The sequence below is a fragment of the Fusarium mangiferae genome (assembly GCF_900044065.1).
Source record: "Fusarium mangiferae strain MRC7560 genome assembly, contig: FMAN_scaffold002, whole genome shotgun sequence".
In the NCBI taxonomy this organism is placed as follows: Eukaryota; Fungi; Ascomycota; class Sordariomycetes; order Hypocreales; family Nectriaceae; genus Fusarium; species Fusarium mangiferae.
This window is the reverse complement of record NW_024573922.1, coordinates 3,786,108-3,803,247: the sequence shown is the minus strand read 5'-3', so window position 1 is coordinate 3,803,247 and position 17,140 is coordinate 3,786,108. Positions and strand designations below refer to the sequence as shown.

Sequence of the window (17,140 nt, the reverse complement as noted above, 5' to 3'; positions counted from 1 at the left end):
AACCCGCCGCCTCATTCATCCCCTTATCCAACTCTAAGCTCTGACGCCTATTGCCACCCTCCTCTATCCATCTACCATAACCCGCATCCACAATCAACCCCATATCCCATTCACCATCCACAATGGGCTGTTGCGGTAGCTCAAGATCCAAGTACGCGACCAGCTCGCCCGATGGACCATTTCGATCTCGACCAAGTCTCGGAACTCGGGCTATGTCGCACGGCGCTCGCCCACGTGCCTCTCAACCATTCGGCCGGCCTAGAGGTTCTAACAAGAGCAGTGCGCCGAAGTCTCGTGACTTCAAAGTAACTCGATGGCAGCTCTGACTGGTCTTCTGGCTCGAGCTGGCCCCGAGAAATTTCGCTGTTCTTGTCTTCACACGATCGGGTCTGCAATTGGAAGAAACAGACTACCCTACTTCGTCCTATCTCCTTTTCGAATTCGGATATAATATCAAACTCATACGCTTAGAGCGTGCGAAATCGACATGCTCGCCAATTTACTCATCTGCGACACTTAATTACGGAAAGGCACGAGAGGATTGAGAGACACTTGTCAGAGAATCATGGGAGGGCTTAGGACAGAAACACCCCAGTTTAAGAAATGGAGAAATGAGAGCAAACTTTCACAAATTCAACTCTTAATGAAAGGTTTTACACAGCACGAAGCCAAAAATACTGAACTGTGCGAAGTTAATTTGGCATACGCATTTCACGCCAGGGCTGTGACCCCAGAAACTTTACATAAACAGAACATGTCCAAGATCGAAATCCCAAAAGCATATTCACAACTTAAATCCGGGCCTGCATTGATCGGTGGACTTGCACTATGACAAGGTTAAGAGCCTAAAATATACTTCGGTAACAACAAAGTATAGAGCTCAAGTTCATACTTAGGCAGTATATCGTTAGTGCCAAGGCACATCTTTGCCTTACAGTTTACGACCTTGACACCTTAAATGTACAGATGCTGTTATTTCTTGGAATAAAGCAAGGAAATTCTGAAGTTACTTGTGGTACACAAAAATGTGATTAGCCAGATGTATTAGATTTCATTCCAAGGTGACTGACTTCAGTTTGCAAAATATGCAGATTTCAGTGTCACAAGAAACCTACGGATAGAAAGCTATTTAAAATGGGATCCAATGCCGAAATGCCTATATTCATCTCTGTTTCTATTTACCATCATTGCAATCACTACCACTACCTCAAGACAACAATCCGACGTCCTAACCCATCTATCTCTGAGCCTCAATTGAAGTCCAACCACCGTCTTATCACAAACACTCAGCAAATAGCTTGTCAACCCACTCTGAAACTTCCATCATGTGCGTTGGTCGTTGTTCCATAAATATAGTCAAAATAGCACTCAAGGTACGCGACAGCTATCAATACCGAAACTTGGGATACAGAAAGGGAACAAGCGGACAATACTATGCACCAGGCACACAGGGCGAGGCATTCCTCAAACCTGAGAAGCAAAAGAAGGGTCAGGCCTGGAGTCGGCTCAAGCCTAGGATCTCCGTATCCATGCCTTTGGGAGTTTTCACCCATGGAATAGGGAGAGCTTAGTACTATTTTCTACTGACTCATCTCCGACAAACTGCTTCCCTAAGAGGTAGAACAATCCAGAGGACTCTGCAGAGCAGTTAACTAAGCCTTCAAGCCTTATATCGAACTGCATCATCGTCAAAGTGAAGGGGACGGGAAAGAGAAAGGATTGGCGGGGCTTGAATTACGGAAATACTGGGGACCATTCACAAAGGATACAGCCATGACTCTGATAGTGCACTCTAGTAAAATGGAGTAAAAGGGCGCCATACATTTACAACCTGTTGAGAGTTCCACCTAAAGAATGAATAAAAGAAAATGTAACTTATAAATTTATGTTTTGATATATCCGCCAGCTCAACTATCAATCAGAAACGAGCCTGCGAGCGAAAGGTATGACGGACTTGCATTCCATCCCCCTACTTCTTAAAAGCCCCATTGGACAACTCATCCTCTAAATCATAATAAGCCTGAAACTCACAGTAACAGATCTCAGGATCACTCTCAACATCGAAATTGAAATTAGCCTCCTCATCGTCAATCAGCACCTTAGGCAACCCATTCGCCGCGGCAGCCTCAGCGAGAAGCTGCACACGACAGCTCCTCTCCATAGAAGTATACAACCACGCCGCCTCGTCCACTGTCTGCCCAACGGTCAGAATACCGTGGTTTCGCAAGATGCAGCCTTTTCCTTTGGGCCCCATCGCTGCTGCGATGCGGTCTCCCTCTTCACTGCCCAGCACAACGCCGCCGTAACTATCATAAACGCTGTGCGCGTCGCCTCGGAATTTACATACGTCTTGCGTCAACATCTCAAGGCGCTTGCCGAACACAGACCATGCTTTGCCGTGAATGCTATGGCAATGACAAATAGCGTGAACATCGCTCCTCGCTTTATGAATAGAAGCATGGATCAGAAACCCCGCTGAGTTAGGCGGTCGTGAGCGATTCCCTCCAATGACCTCCCCTTGGAGATTAACGAGGATCATATCGCTGACTTTCAAAAGGCCAAAGTGTCGGCCTAGGGGATTCGTCCAGAACGCATCGGTGAATTCGGGGTCGCGCACAGATATGTGGCCACTGATGCCTTCGACGTAGCCTTCGCGGTGCCAGTGGCGAAAGGCGGCGGCCATGTGCTCGAGCTGCCATTGGCGCTGGGAGGCGAAGTTTGGGTGCGTGGGGATGCCGCTGAGGACGACGTCGCCGTGGGACATTGCTTGAAGGGGGGTTTTGTCTTTGAGTTCATGGCCGTGGACAGGTTTGGAGTTGGGGGAGATGGTGAGGGTGCCGCTTTGGGCTTGGATGGTGGTGGTTGAAGACATGATGCGAATTGCCTTTGTAGATCGACGTTGATGATGTTTCGTGTTGATGGTCAATTCTCAGTTGGCGTGTGGTCTTTTATGTCTTTGTTATTCTTCGTCTATCATTGGCGTGCGCCCTCTAAATACCCTCTTGATTGCGGGGAAGCGCCTTGTTCAGAATGAATGGTGCTTATCATAAGCGGGACCGGAATCTTGGCCCGGTTCACGTAGTATCGAATTCCGAGGATGAAGAGCGTCGTTTAAAAGGCGTGGACAGAAACTTGCAAGAAATTCTTTAGTGAAAAGAGGGCGCGCAACATAAATATCTAGACCGGAAAGATGATACTTCTTTGGGGTCCGGTCAGGCCAATTAGATGCGACGGATCGTCGTCATCGGGTATACGGCCCGGTCACAAGTCAAAAACTTTATATCCGAGTCTCAATGCCGGATCATGATGGTATTCCGGTCATGCTCCTTAATTGCCTCTTTGCCTTCCATATCGCACTGTTTCCAAGGCGGACCAGCTCGGAAATGAACCTATTCAGCTCTTGAATGCAGTCCATGTCATCACTCGTCAAGTCTTCCATCGCCATGTCCTGGAACAGCGTTGCACAGCCGGCCAGCAGTTCAAGGTCGTTTCGGATCCGTTGATCTGACGGATGGAGCAGAATGTTCATAAATAGCGTCATGGCCGCTACAGGCGGGTAAATCGCGATGTGGCTGTTGATGTTAGAGCATGATGAGCAATGAAATTTATTCGACTTACGCAAACATGTCCTCCTGGAGGATATCTATGTGTAATTTGAAGATCTGGAGAGTAGTACGACTCGCGTCGAGAGAGATATCACTGCTTGAATGATAAACATTATGAAGATCTTCAGGGAGATTATCTTCCACAGCGTAGACCGCACCGCATCTCCGGACAGTGGTATGAATCACCGTCGTCAGGTAATTATACTCTAGCTGCAAATGACAACACCTGACCCGTTGAGCAAAAGACATTTGCGGATGGACGAGCGGCTGTTCCGAACTCAGAGACCACTTTGGCCTATAATCCGTAGGGATACTGGAGCGCCACCTCTCAAGATCAACGTCCAGCTGGCGAACCTGACTAAGAATCAGTCCATCCGATAGTTTCGAATTATCTAGAGAGCAGAGAAATTGACAAATCCTCTCTTTGATCTGGGCCAGGCAGAGGTCCTGCGAAAAGCAAACAGAATCGTCCTGGAAGAACATCCCACCTTGGGTGGTGCCGGCTGGTGCGTGATACACCCTCGCCCAATCATCTGGCAGCGTCAGGTCATAATACTCCCTCGTCAGAGAAGGCGGTCTTCCGTATCGTAGGGCTATATCTTTGTCGAGGATATAGCATAGCCAGAAGAGGTTCCGGATATGTCTGTGTCGACGGTCAACTGCGCTATCGGACCGGGATGGATGTAAGATGTGCCCTTTGAGATCGTGTATAGCGCGGCAGGCGTAGGGATGGAGTTCAGCAGCGGCACCCCACTGGCCAGAGAGCAGGTGATAGATTTGCTGAGTTTTATTAGCGCAGAGTAGACATTGCTTGGATAATCGTTGGCTCACAAGCATAATAACAGTTTGAAGGCTCTCCACAGTGCTCTGGCCAAGTATATCCGGTAGATAGCTGTGCGACGCACGTATATAGACATCGCTGTCATCAAGCTGTACTCGAGACCCCTTCAACCGCGAACACAAAGCAATGAACGCCAAAAGGCATACCTGGGCCGATTTCGACCCGGCGTAAGCTGCCTCCAACGTATCCTCAACAAGCGCTGCGTCAATAACAGGGTATAAAAGTCGCCAAGGCGAAGTGAAGTACGAAGTTAAAAATGCTTCTATCGTCCGTTTTTCTGGGAAGGTGAAGGGAGGTGATGCGCTGCTAAAATGGTGTTTCTGCGATCCGAAGAGATGAAAACCATCTAAAGTGACGCTTTGACCGATCTTGGAGGAAAGCCACTCTCGGCCTTGGGCGGAATTTATGGGTATGCCTTTGAAGTACCAGTGCTGCCCGATACATGTCCAGAGCGATACAGATGCAGCGCCTGTGAAGTTCTGTTGCAGATATGGCGAGATGCAACCCGTGGTATCCTCAGAATTACCTCGCAGGGTCGAAAGTGAAATGGCGGCAGGGGTCGTGCTAATCTCGGAGCGCATCTGCACAAGAGATGCTTCAAGCTCAGCGACCCGACTCTCAAGCTTCGCGACCTGGTTTGCGAGGACATCTCTGTAGTAAGTCAGCCGTGTCCTTCACTTAATGATGTCAAAGGACTTGCTTCCTACTGTGCGGCTCCCTGTTGGATGCACAATCGAGATGAAGTTTCGCGCATCTTTCACACTGCCGTTCGGGATCTGATCTGATGCATTGGATCTACTTCGTCTTCGTCGGTCTATGGATACTTCAGGGATTGATGCGTGGGGTACGTTACTTTTCTTTTGAAGCACCCGGCACAGGCTCGTCTTGGAGGCATTGTTGATTGAATGGTTGGCAATTTCAAGTGGAGGAGCGGACTCCGTGGTGGTTTTATGGGCCGTGGTCTTGGAGGATGAGCTAACGTCAATGTCGCAAGTGCCGTAAGTTCGCTACGCTTATTGGTGAGTGTGTTATTTTGATGGGGTCGCGGAGTCCGCATGCCGCTGTGGGGCTACGACTTGTATTCTCGTGCATAGCACCATTATGTTTATGTTGATCACCTAGCTGCAGTATTGATGGTAAACTGAGAAACATGTTAACTATGTCCGAATGGCTTGGTACTTGGAACCCAACAAGGTGCTTGAGGGAATATAAATAGAAACCTTCCCTCCTGCCACCCAGACTCATTCTCACAACGTCAACCATCTATCGCTTTGCACTTCAACTATCACAATGACTTCTATCAAGCTCCCAAAGGCCACCTGGTCTCGTATCACTTCCAGCAAGCGCCTCTACCGTTCTTCCCAAGCTGTCTCGACGATCGGTCAAAAGACCTACATCTTTGGCGGCGAGTTGCTTCCTCGTGAACCGGTTGACAACAGAGTCGATGTTGTCAGCCTCGATACTCAAGGTACTTTTACAGTCAATCACTACTTAATGGTTACTGACCCTTGCAGAACACGGCGCTCAAACGCTCACGGCCCCCGCCAAATCTCCCTCACCTCGAGTCGGTAGCCCAAGCACCACCATCGGAACCAACATCTTCCTCTTCTCTGGGCGCGGCGGGCTCGAAATGAAGCCTATCGAAGAAAAGGGCGCTATATGGCGCTACAACACAGCCGACAATACATGGGACTCTATCGAGCCCGCAGATTCTTCTGCGCCATTCCCTGATGGTCGAAGCTACCATTGCATCACATCAGATGGAGTAGACAAGCTTTACCTCCACTCTGGATGCCCTGAGCAGAACCGATTGAACGATCTTTGGGTTTTTGACTTGACTAAAAAGTCGTGGAATGAGCTTCCTTCTGCACCAGGCTCTGCGCGCGGTGGCTCCTCCATCGCATACCTCGATGGGAAGCTGTATCGCATGAACGGTTTCGATGGCAAGACAGAACAGGGTGGCGCGCTAGATATCTACAACATCAAGACTAGTTCATGGTCTACGGTTACTTACAAGCCAGATGGTATTGAAGGCCCTGAAGCGAGAAGTGTCGCAACACTACTGGCAATCTCGGTTCAGAGCAGGTCTTTCCTGATCACCATGTTTGGCGAGAGAGACCCTAGCGCTCTAGGCCACGCTGGTGCTGGAAAGATGCTGTCTGACGTCTGGGCTTTTGATATTGAGGGGAATACCTGGGAGAAAGTGGAGGTTGGTGATGAAGGACCTGTTGCGAGGGGATGGTTTGACGCTGATGCTGTGCGGGATGAAAGTGCAGAGGATGCTGTGGTTGTCCATGGAGGTCTCGGGGAAGATAATCAGAGACTCGGTGATGTTTGGATATTGCGTTTTTAGGCATCGTGGATATGATGTGTATCGAAGAAAGCGATCGTCAAGACCAACGCATTATGGGAGCTGCCTTCACCATCGAGCATAAATATCTATCTTTCCTGCTAAATTGGGATATAATCAAAATACCATGACACTTCTCAAAATTATAATTAGAATCTGCTTACTCGCACAAGTATCAACAGGCCGTATACTATCATTCCATAAATATTAATATGCGCGCGCTAGTATAATATTATGCGGCTCCTTTTAGCCCTACGCTCTTCACTGGACATTGGCGATCTCCCCATCAGATAGGCAGAGCTGATGACCTGGTACCCATCAAGAAATGGCCTCAGAACCATCAGAACTCTTGACCCGTACAGAAACCACACTTGGTCTCCAGCTGTGACAGATATAAGAGCCCAGCCGTGCCAACCTTGGGCGCTAGTAAATCCCGCCTTCGGCCATGCTGTTGTAACCCGCTGTATTTTTGTGATGAAAGTTCCATAAACCCTGAGGATGTGCGCTCGCGTCTGGTCGTTTGGATTTGTGATGGTTTCGAAGACATATTGCGGAGATTCTTGTGGCATGATGCTCCGGCTGTAAACTTGCATATCCCCGTAATCAATATCTGAGGCTTCGGTACTGCTCCAATCGGCCACCCATGAAGGCACGTCAAGGTTCCTACGTCGAACCAATCTGGTAGCTTGAACTAGGATATCTAGACTGCCTTCCTTCTCGATTATTGCTCTGGTAGTCCTTATCATGACCTCGCTTGCACTCGTGTCATTTGAGTAGTCGGGAAAGATGTTGTATTCTGGCGAAGCTAAGCCGAGCATAGCATATACTCGATCACGATCGTCGGAAGATTTGCAGTATCGAGAGTGCGATAACAGAGTCTTGATGTCCATTCTGCCACTCCAGCAGATCTTCATCCTCAAGGCGTTCCGCACATGATCAACTTGATGGTTGAGGCCTCTCTCCTGAACGATGTCGAGGATGCGGCGAAGTTGGCGATCCTCGGGACTATCTTTCGGAAGGCCGTTGAGACCAAGGGAGGGATTCCGGCTCGCCAAAGACGACATGTGTATTTCGCAGAAGCCGTGCATGATCTTCCAGTACTCTCCCCATGAGACGAAATGGTGTCCATACATGAAGATGATCTGCTCAGATACTAGGAATTCCTGGCAGATCCAGGCTCGGCTCCACCAAGGGCTGCTGAGAACATCGTAGAACTCAATCCACCCGTTTACAAACTTCTCACAATGCATGTTCTTCCAGAGATAGTTGCGCACGCGAGGCAACCGATATCTATCGGATATGTTCCAAAAAGGTTCGGATGCGAAGGTGTTGCGTATTTTCTCACTTCTCCTGGAAGTGTCTTCGGCGTCTGATTCTCCTTCTAACTCGTATGGGAATTGAAAATCGTCTTCTCTAGAAGGGACTGCCTCGCACAGGTCGATGAACCATTCAAGTCCTCTCCCATCAGTCTCTGTTGTTGATAAGCAAGCCAGGGTTCGTTCCGCGCCCTCATATATGTCCCTCATGAAGCCGACTTGGTGTGACCTCTCTCTAAAATCGTGCTGATTGATGCACAACTGGTCGATCCAGAGCCGAAGTGGTCCTTGCTCAGAAGATCTCATCCAATATCGGCGAGCGAGCACCAGAGCCTGATGTAAGTTTGCAAAGATGTTGCATGTTACTCCGTTCACCAAGATTTCCTTCGTGTCTGTCGGGTCTCCTGCACAATATGATAAAGCAAGATACTGTTTTCGAGCGTCGGTTAACAACGACGCAGGCAGTAGCTTGCACTCAATCATACTGTCGCCGCCAGTTTGTGTAGAAAGTTCGATAAGTCGAATCTCCTGCTTACTTTTGTCAAGAGTCCGATACAGGCTCGCTGAATAGAATATCGTATTCTCTGGGGTTGTGAAGATATCGAGCCCTGGTGCTGGGCTGCAGGCTGACCCCGCCTTTGTCGCACTATTTATCGCCATCGCGAAGAAATCTGTCTTCCAAGATATGCCTCGAACTAGGCGAAGGCGAGGGTTTAGAGTGCACGAAAATAAATTTTAATTTTCGATCATGTTTAAACTTCAAATGGGGATAACATTTTGTTGATTGAGGCAGTGTGCAGGCTATGCTTGGGGGTTAATGATCCGCTGTCAAATATGCCTTACAGCCTAATGCTGACATGGTGGGCAGGTCAAAAGCGAGAGCGCAAAGCATCCGAGGCCCTGGTCCGATCGATGTGTTTGCTTGGACCAGACGTTATCTGAAATAGCAACATTCATGACAGCCCAAAGGAGAGGAAGCAATTATGGATTGTCTAACACTTGGCTGCAATAAGATATTACTAAAATCCTGGAGACTAGTCCAATACCTAGGCATTTTGATTCTCTAGAATATCCTCACTTAGCAGGCCTGTAAGACAACGTTTGGGCCAAAATGATACATCGGATTTGGGCCTTATCATTGGTAACACTATCTATTCAGGTCAGGTATCGGAAGTTGTTGCTCTGCTCACCGTCATCTCTAGCGTCCACCTCCGCATCGTTGTCCAGAGGCCCATAGAGCTTTTCGTTGCGCTTGTTCTCTCTCTCTAGGGCGAAGTGCATGAACAACGCCAGAATCACAATAGCGCCGCTCATACCACAGCCGATGGCACAGCCCTTGACAAAGAACGGTCTACCCCATATTAGCTTTCATCTAAGCACAAAAGAGATAAATGACTTACGTATCTTCCTTTGGAAACATGTAACTGCTGAGGAGAGATGAACATTGCCCAATAATCAACGTGATTGCAAGGCCTGCTCCTTTCTTCGAACCCCGTCCCTGGTTATTCAGCAACCACGTAATGTTGATGCAGAGCGCTGGAAAGATTCCGCAAGCAGCGAGCCAAACACCAGCGTATCTGGGGCCTGGGCGATGTATATCCTGTATACCTGCAAGAAGACCATAACCCACCGTGGCCAAGGCAGCAAAGCCAGCTACAACAAACCCACGATTTCCCCACCGATCTGAGAAGAACGCAGCTCCCATACAGAGCAGAAACGCCGTGAAATAAGCCGGCGCTGTAAGTCCCTGAGCATTGATAGAACTATAACCCATGGCGTTAACGATCGTAGGAAGGAAATTAGACAAAGCGGCAAACGAAAAGTTGCAGCAGAAGTGGATGACAGCGTGGACGTAATTCTTGTAGTCGAGAATCCCTGCGATGATTTGTCTCCAGTTGACGTTCTTCTTAGCACCGTCAGGACCTTGGACGCGCTGAACAGCAAAGTATCGTTCTTCTTCTGTGAGAAACTTGGCGGTTGCGGGGGAGTCGATGAGGAAGAAGTAGACCACGGGTGCGAAGGCAATTGTGGGTGCGCCCTCTGAATGGAGTCAGTATTTGTTAGGCTGAGAAAGGGTAGTCGTACCGATGATGAAAAGTAATCTCCACGGGGCTAGAGATCCTTTGATATGGGTGATTCCGTATGCCAAGCTTGATGCAAAGGTGTTTGCAAGAGGCGACATTCCCAACAAGATAGACATCCGAAGGCCCAGTTCCCGCCTCTTGTATAGACACGATAAGAAGAATGGCGCACCCGCACCAAAGGTAGCTTCAAAGATACCAAGAAAGATACGAGTGACTATTAATTGGGTCATGCTGTGAACTGCCCCAGAACACATCGCAGCCGTGCCCCAACTACGACTCCATCAGTAACAGAACCTCAATGTACTTACGAAACTCACCAAACGCAGAGAATAGACACATAAATATGAGCAGGGAATATCTTCCAAAGCATAGTCGTCCACTCAAACAGGATATACGCGAGATAAAACGAATTCAGAACCCACGCCCAGTCATCGGAGCTCAAGTTCAGGGCTTCTTGGGCGCCGGCGGTCTTGGCGTTGCCGATGTTACCGCGGTCGAGGTACGAGAGGACGTAGAGACAGCAGACGACGGGCATAACGCGACGGTCAAACTGATGATATCTGTGAGTTGGTGGATTGATGATTGAGGGAGGAGTTGACTTACGGCGCGTCTGATTCTTCGGTCCATGTTGGGTGTTGAGAGGAGAGGTTGCTCGCCTGTTGAGCCCCTCATGTTATCTGTGCCATCTGTGCTGGTCTTGTCTGGATCCATGATGTCTACAATAGTGAGTGTACGACACTGAAATATCGACGATTCGTATCAAACACTCGTCTCTGTAACCTATATCCCAGACTCGATTCTTGGCGTTTGCACAGATATAAATTGTGGAAAGACAGGTGCAACTTGTAAAGAACACGATGGAGAAAAGCCACGGCACTTGACGTAGCTGGCCCTGGTACCTTGATGTAGATCATTTCCTGTGGGTTTCTCCGCAAGGGATCGGCAGTTGGAAAAGTGGAGATTCGGACGGCCCGAGCGGGCGCAGACTCTCAATGCCGCTTTGTTGAGCTGCCTTTATTCCGTGGATTTGCTGTCGCAGTCATTTACAATAACCTTTATATGTAGTAGTCATGGCAAAATCGGCATCTATATCCATATTTGATAGCTACGGGATCTTCGGGAGTTATTTCTCTATCGGCTATCCTCTTTGCTGCCGGCTATGATTATGATCCCTTCATTCATTCAGGGCTGGGTACTTCCAACTGTCGTTGCGGTCCTACGGTTGCTTTGACCTGGCGCATGAAGTCATCAAGCTCACAGCAGGTCATTGATCAATTTTGCATGAGCGCCTGGAAATTAATGTAATTTTCTTCACAATCACTAGCATGAACCACGAGGATCCGGCTCTCGTAATCGAGGTTGCAGGTGTAGGGTACCCAACTCTCCACCAAATCGACGGATCTCGGTCTTCATGTGGCCGTGCTACGAGCAAGCCTCAGCGACGCAACATAAAAATGAACAAGGTCTCAGGTGTGTGAAATACGGAAACTAATCTATAGATATCCTTCTACTGCCATTTCTTGCTACTGGTAGATAACTTCCTGAGCACAAACGACATGTCCTTTGTTTACCTGATGTCTCCAAAACTCATTCCAGCTCGTGAATTCATCAACGCCGTCGGATTCGTGATCAAAAGGGCAAAAGAATTGTCTGTTTGTCCGCCATATCACATCACAGGCTGGGCACCTCGTAGTACCCTCATTATTCTCATCGTTCTCCGAGTCCTTGACTCCCGTCGCAGCAACATAATGCGTATGCATCATGGCTCCCCTCAATTGACCTGCCACTTCTTCCAGTGTTTCTTCCTCATCCGAGAGTCCAAGGACCGATATCACCGCGTCCCACGCCCTCTCCATCATCAAGTCCCAGATATCTTCCTCCTGTGCGCAGTGCGTTTTGTAGCATTCAACCATCATCAGTGTGTCAAGAAGTCGGGCAGATATGTCTTCATAATCTTGACCTTGGGCCGAGGAACTGTCGAGAAGTTTTAAAATCTCAGGACCAAGTTTGTCGTCCGTTCCTTGACAGAAGTGTAGGCGGAGCGTCCCTCTTGCTTGATCCGTCAGTTCGAAGAGACCCTGACCATCTTGACATTCCATAGCAACCAGCCAATTAAGAGGGCCGTGGGACTCATGCTGATGTGATGTTGATTCGAAACTGCTTCGACTTCCGTCTTCATGATCCAAGTCGAACTGCTTTTTACTCGGATTCATTAAAGAAGCTCCAAGTGGAACGTCAAAGGTTTTTCTAGAGGATGACATTGCTCGCACGGGACTTGTTCCTGATATTGGTACTGTAGAATAAGGCACAGAGTAGGTGTCGCCAAGAGGAATGTATGTAGCGCTTATTGCCCCACTGGGGCGTGGAGGCGGGGGAATCAGGGTAGCTGGAGCTCTGTAAGTAGGAAACTCAGGAACACTAGGTATATCATCCTGTGTGACGCTTTGCTGTGCCGGGCCAGGTAGGTAAAGGCCACTAGGTGGCGGCGGAGGGTTTGGCGAAGAATGGCTGAATGGCGCGTTTTGGTAAGAGCTGAAGCTAAGAGGGTTCCGGGTTGTCTTTCTAAGGGTAGATTGTCTCGGTATACTAGCCAGAGGATGGTGTTTATGATGGTGATGAACTGAAGAGTCTTCTGCTGTGGCACTGTCCTCAGCGTAGTTAATTCGTGAGGTACCAGTTCTGTTACGGGAACGTGTGCCGTATGTGGGTGCGTACACAACGCCATGCGGAGGGACAACGTCTTCAGTGTCCTTCGGCTGTGGCGTGCACTCTCCCACTTCTGTTCCTTCAATCCCTTCTGTCATTTTGCCAGTGTCATCATCATCAGACGCATGTGGCTCTCCTTGCTTTATAATAGCCGCAGGTATGGCGAATCCACGATTGGCGCTAGGTGAGACCATGGGCTCATCAGCAACCCCTGATTGGGCAGATTCCTTGAATTGATGGACCTTTTCACTGAGTTTCTCACGAGTGGCAGCAGACTCGGGGCGTGGTACGTGTCTGGCGCATCCGAAGACTATTGGTGGTACATAGGACACCGTGGAGGATGTCGATTCTGCAGACTCGAGGACGCGGTTGTTTCCATCTGCGTGTCCAGAAGGTGAAGTGTTTTCAGCGGCAACATGAGGGTGAGGAAGCTGAGTTGCACCATCGTCTGACTTGGCCTCGGAAGTGTAGTCGTCAAATTGCCGAGTTCTGCCCTTGCCCGTACGTCTGGAGCCAGAGTTTGCCTCGGCCATGGGTGTTTCACTCATACCATCGGCACATTTGCGGCGTCTACCGCGCCTTCCCATACGTGGCGGTGAGTCCGACAGGCTGTCGTCTTCAGTATCCGCTCGCGTACGTGCCGATGCTTCTGCTTCCCGCCAATCAGAGTCATTAGGATAAAGAGGAAAGTCCGCGCCAATAAATGCCGGGGAACTGTCGCCAAAAACGCGCTCTCTTGTTGGTATGCGGACATCATCGTCGATACTCGTCGCCTGAGTGAGCGAATCACTAGAGTCCTGGTCTTCCCAAGGTCTCGGTCCAGGCACCTCCTTCGAACGGGCTCTTAGACTCCGAGCTGCAATTATATCCTTAGGCCCTTGCGGCTTCACCTGTACCGGATCGCTCACGTGCTGAGAAACAGGAGCTCCCACTGGATGTGGAGCTTCGGGCTCATCATCATCTTCCAAAGAACATTGCCTAACCTCACGATGTTCACCTCGACTACCCTCCATAAATCGAGGTGGTAAACTAATCCCAGTCGGTGGCCGTGCTGGTGCAGCCCTAGACACGGGGGCTGGTATTGGGGGTGGTCTGCCGAACCTACTGCCCCCAAGATCGTTCCTATCACTCAGCAAATAAGACCAATCAGATTCCTGGGAGGCTTGCAAATCCTTGTCTGGCTGGTAATGTGCCTCCATGGCCTCATTGCTAGGACTTTGAGGGTAGGCGAGGCTTTGCCCGGAGATAAGGGGGGCGGAACCAACGGAAGGCTCTGCGTTCGGATCGGGAGTGGGCTGAGGATGGCTCATGCGTTGCATTATGGGATGTGCATAACCCCGAGGAGTAGCACCCTTGGGCAAAATCGGCATTCTAGGATATGCTCGACCACTGGTGCCCGCGAATTTGGGCTGTGGCCTCATTCCGGGTGGTGGTAGTGGTGGTGGTGGCATATACTGCGCTGGCATGGAAGCTGGTATTGGGAATCGACTTGCAGACTCAAGGACCCGGCCTGTCATCAAAGAATTTGCTGAATCTGGAGGCAAGTTGGCTGTTAATGATGAGCCCATATTATTCATTCCGAAGGGTCTTTGACGGGCATCATAGCTAATGATACTGGAGGAGCCCGATGATGAGTACTCGTCATCACTGACGTTGTTGAGAAGCTCGTCAATGTCTATCTCATCAAACAATGCCTTGTAGTGATTCATCTTTTGCTCTTCCACCGTCTGGGTAGGCTGATTTTCCGAGATAGCCACGAAGCTTGTCCACTTGCTTGTGATGGAGTACATGGTGCCAATATTCTCTGCATTTTCTTTGGCAATCTGGGTCTCGGTTGTTCCGCGCTTGATCTGATCTTGTAGATCCAGTAGAACTGATTTGGCCACAAGCCGGTAGATTGTGCCATCACTGCCTGATGAAGCCTCGATGGGTAACTCGTAAGTTTTCTTCTTTGCACCACCTGTCGTTGTGCTTATGGTAATAGTCTTGGGGAGGACTCCGCCGTGACGAAGGTCGACCAGGAAAGAGATAGAGGCGAAGCTGAAAGGATGCAGAGACGAGATTGGAAAGGGCGCTTGGATGTAAGGTGTCTTCCCACTCTCCGACGCATTTTCCTCTCTGAGCTTGAAATCGAAGAGGTCCTTTCGCTCAAACTGGCTCCCAAGATCGATATCACAGCTCCAGCTGTTTGGTTCCAGAGCCGACTTCAGGAGACGGTTCAGTCGATCATGCCATCTCGGTGTCTGTGTAGTATGAACTACATCACTGTAGCCCCCACCGCACTCCGCGATACTCTCAACTAGACGGTGAGACACTTCGTCTCCAATCCCCAGTGCAAAGAACCGAATTCTGTCCCCGAACAGCTGGCGCTTCTTCCATATAAACTGTATAGAGTCTTCGGGTTCCAGTTCGCCATCTGTGAGAATGATGATTTGCGTGGATCCTCTATCCTGCACCCGCCGCTTCACCACAGATTCCAACGCTCGAAGGAGATCTGTCCCACCCATGTCAGCCTCCACCTGCGACACGTAATCTTTGGCTTCTCTGATGCTCTTCTGAGTATGAGGCCGCGAGGTCTCCCATAGGCCCATTGTTGCCGAACCCCAGGAGATAACATTGAAGACACATGTTGATGGTATGCCTGAGAGAGCTAGCTGCATTGCCTCCCGCATCACATCAATCTTCCGTCCTCCGGCGCGGCGTCTACCATAGCCGTATGATCCATTTGACAACCCCATAGATCCAGACTGATCAAGAAGAAACAGGATTTCGCCAGTGAATGATTGTGGAATGATGGCGTTCCGGAAGAGATCATTGGGTCGAATGTTTACCATCATCGCAGCGAGACCATTGTCATCAGGAGGACAGGCGATGGCTCTGGACTTGATATGGTGGCTTTCCTTCATTTGAATGACAAACACAAAGTCCTTTCTCAGAACTGCTGGCCCAGATACATGGTGCCAAACATAGTAGGTCTTGGTTGATCCATCCTTTTCGAGAACGTTAGAGTATTCGATGGGCTTGGAGCCTTTAAATTGGAGGAGGTGACCTGACTCCTCGTCACAACCTTCATGGTTGACTTTGCCGTTATCAATAACCCGAATCCACAGGTCAAGCTTATCCTCTGCTACCTTCGATACAGGCTCCCACTCAATTGGCGCTTTACTATAGCGTGGAGCGATAGACATGGGAATAGTGAGAGCTATGCCTTCTGTCGCTTCTGACTCCATCATGACGACCTTGAGCTCCTGAACGTACGTGATCTTAATCTCCACAGTTGTGTCTGCGGGAATGTTCCCCAGAGACGTCTCAAAGATCTCAGGTGTATGCTCTTCCAACAGAGCGGGAGCTGCCACTTTATCGCGGACTGCTTCTTCAAACTCCTTTCGTGCTTGTACCTTGGGCTTGACAACGCCTCTCACACGGCGCTCATCACCAATGGTACATTCAAAGGATGTTATGACAGCCCCATCGTATAGAGGGAAAACATGTTTCGCAGATTCGATGATAATGTCAGAAGGATTGTGAAACTTCTGCACCAGCTCTGTATGAGCGACTGTACCATCCACGGTCGCTGTCAAAGAAACGCTGAGCATTGGTAGACATAGTGTCATCTCAGACGTTGTCGCCGACGCAATTTCTACTTCAGGTTCTGGGTATGGTGATACTGAGTAGGGCCTGTAATCATTTCCAATGCCTCGGGTATCTTTACCCGGCATGAAGCTTTCGACATTATCGTATGGCTCATCATAAGGCGTCACTTTGGCTACCCAGTGAGAAAAGTGATTGATGCCAAAGTTTTTGACTTTTCTCTTGGGCTTCTTCGGTCGGTTTATGGGTGTATCGTCACCCCAGCCTCCCTCGGGTATAGCTAACAAGTTACCCGGAGCTGAGAATATGACGCCCGATCTGAGGCGTTGGGTGAGGACGTGGCGGCTAGCCATTTTGCCGTTGAGTAGCTGTTCTCTAGCTTGTAAGATGGTATTTGAACATCAACAGAAGCTGTTTACGTGTGATAGTAGGACGGAAAGTTCTGTTCTGTCATTCTTATCACTAGAACAGCCCTGCTTACTCTGTATGCAAATCATCACGCCAAGCTTGTAACTAAGGAATTTCAACCCCCATGTCGAAACCGCAGTGCTTTCCAGAGTAAGGCAAGTGTAACATTGGGTAAGTGGCTTGCAGAAAATCGCTCAAGAGTGCAGGAGGTTGGACCTGGGGGGTTACTATGCGCTCCC

The 17,140-nt window shown here is 49.4% G+C and overlaps 6 protein-coding genes across 6 annotated transcripts; 1 reads left to right on the top strand and 5 right to left on the bottom strand.

Moving 5' to 3' along the window:
* Window positions 1–1,969: 1,969 nt before the first annotated feature.
* Window positions 1,970–2,872, bottom strand: FMAN_05411 (uncharacterized protein; the record flags this gene model as incomplete). The annotated part of the gene is made up of 1 exon (XM_041827933.1): window positions 1,970–2,872. One exon carries the CDS (start codon window positions 2,870–2,872, stop codon window positions 1,970–1,972), a length of 903 nt encoding a protein of 300 aa, XP_041678847.1.
* A 429-nt stretch (window positions 2,873–3,301) lies between these two features.
* On the bottom strand, window positions 3,302–5,341 carry FMAN_05412 (uncharacterized protein; the record flags this gene model as incomplete). The annotated part of the gene is made up of 5 exons (XM_041827932.1): window positions 3,302–3,572; window positions 3,619–4,385; window positions 4,437–5,097; window positions 5,147–5,241; window positions 5,300–5,341. 5 exons carry the CDS (start codon window positions 5,339–5,341, stop codon window positions 3,302–3,304), a joined length of 1,836 nt encoding a protein of 611 aa, XP_041678846.1.
* A 395-nt stretch (window positions 5,342–5,736) lies between these two features.
* Window positions 5,737–6,799, top strand: FMAN_05413 (putative kelch repeat-containing proteins; the record flags this gene model as incomplete). Its single annotated transcript, XM_041827931.1, has 2 exons — window positions 5,737–5,914; window positions 5,961–6,799. The coding sequence occupies 2 exons, from the start codon at window positions 5,737–5,739 to the stop codon at window positions 6,797–6,799; spliced, it is 1,017 nt and encodes a 338-aa protein (XP_041678845.1).
* Window positions 6,800–7,017: 218 nt separating this feature from the next.
* Window positions 7,018–8,772, bottom strand: FMAN_05414 (uncharacterized protein; the record flags this gene model as incomplete). Its single annotated transcript, XM_041827929.1, has 1 exon — window positions 7,018–8,772. The coding sequence occupies one exon, from the start codon at window positions 8,770–8,772 to the stop codon at window positions 7,018–7,020; it is 1,755 nt and encodes a 584-aa protein (XP_041678844.1).
* Window positions 8,773–9,267: 495 nt separating this feature from the next.
* FMAN_05415 (uncharacterized protein) lies at window positions 9,268–10,907 on the bottom strand (the record flags this gene model as incomplete). Its single annotated transcript, XM_041827928.1, has 5 exons — window positions 9,268–9,463; window positions 9,513–10,152; window positions 10,198–10,466; window positions 10,514–10,746; window positions 10,800–10,907. 5 exons carry the CDS (start codon window positions 10,905–10,907, stop codon window positions 9,268–9,270), a joined length of 1,446 nt encoding a protein of 481 aa, XP_041678843.1.
* Window positions 10,908–11,719: 812 nt separating this feature from the next.
* Window positions 11,720–16,846, bottom strand: FMAN_05416 (uncharacterized protein; the record flags this gene model as incomplete). The annotated part of the gene is made up of 1 exon (XM_041827927.1): window positions 11,720–16,846. The coding sequence occupies one exon, from the start codon at window positions 16,844–16,846 to the stop codon at window positions 11,720–11,722; it is 5,127 nt and encodes a 1,708-aa protein (XP_041678842.1).
* Between the last annotated feature and the right edge of the window lie 294 nt (window positions 16,847–17,140).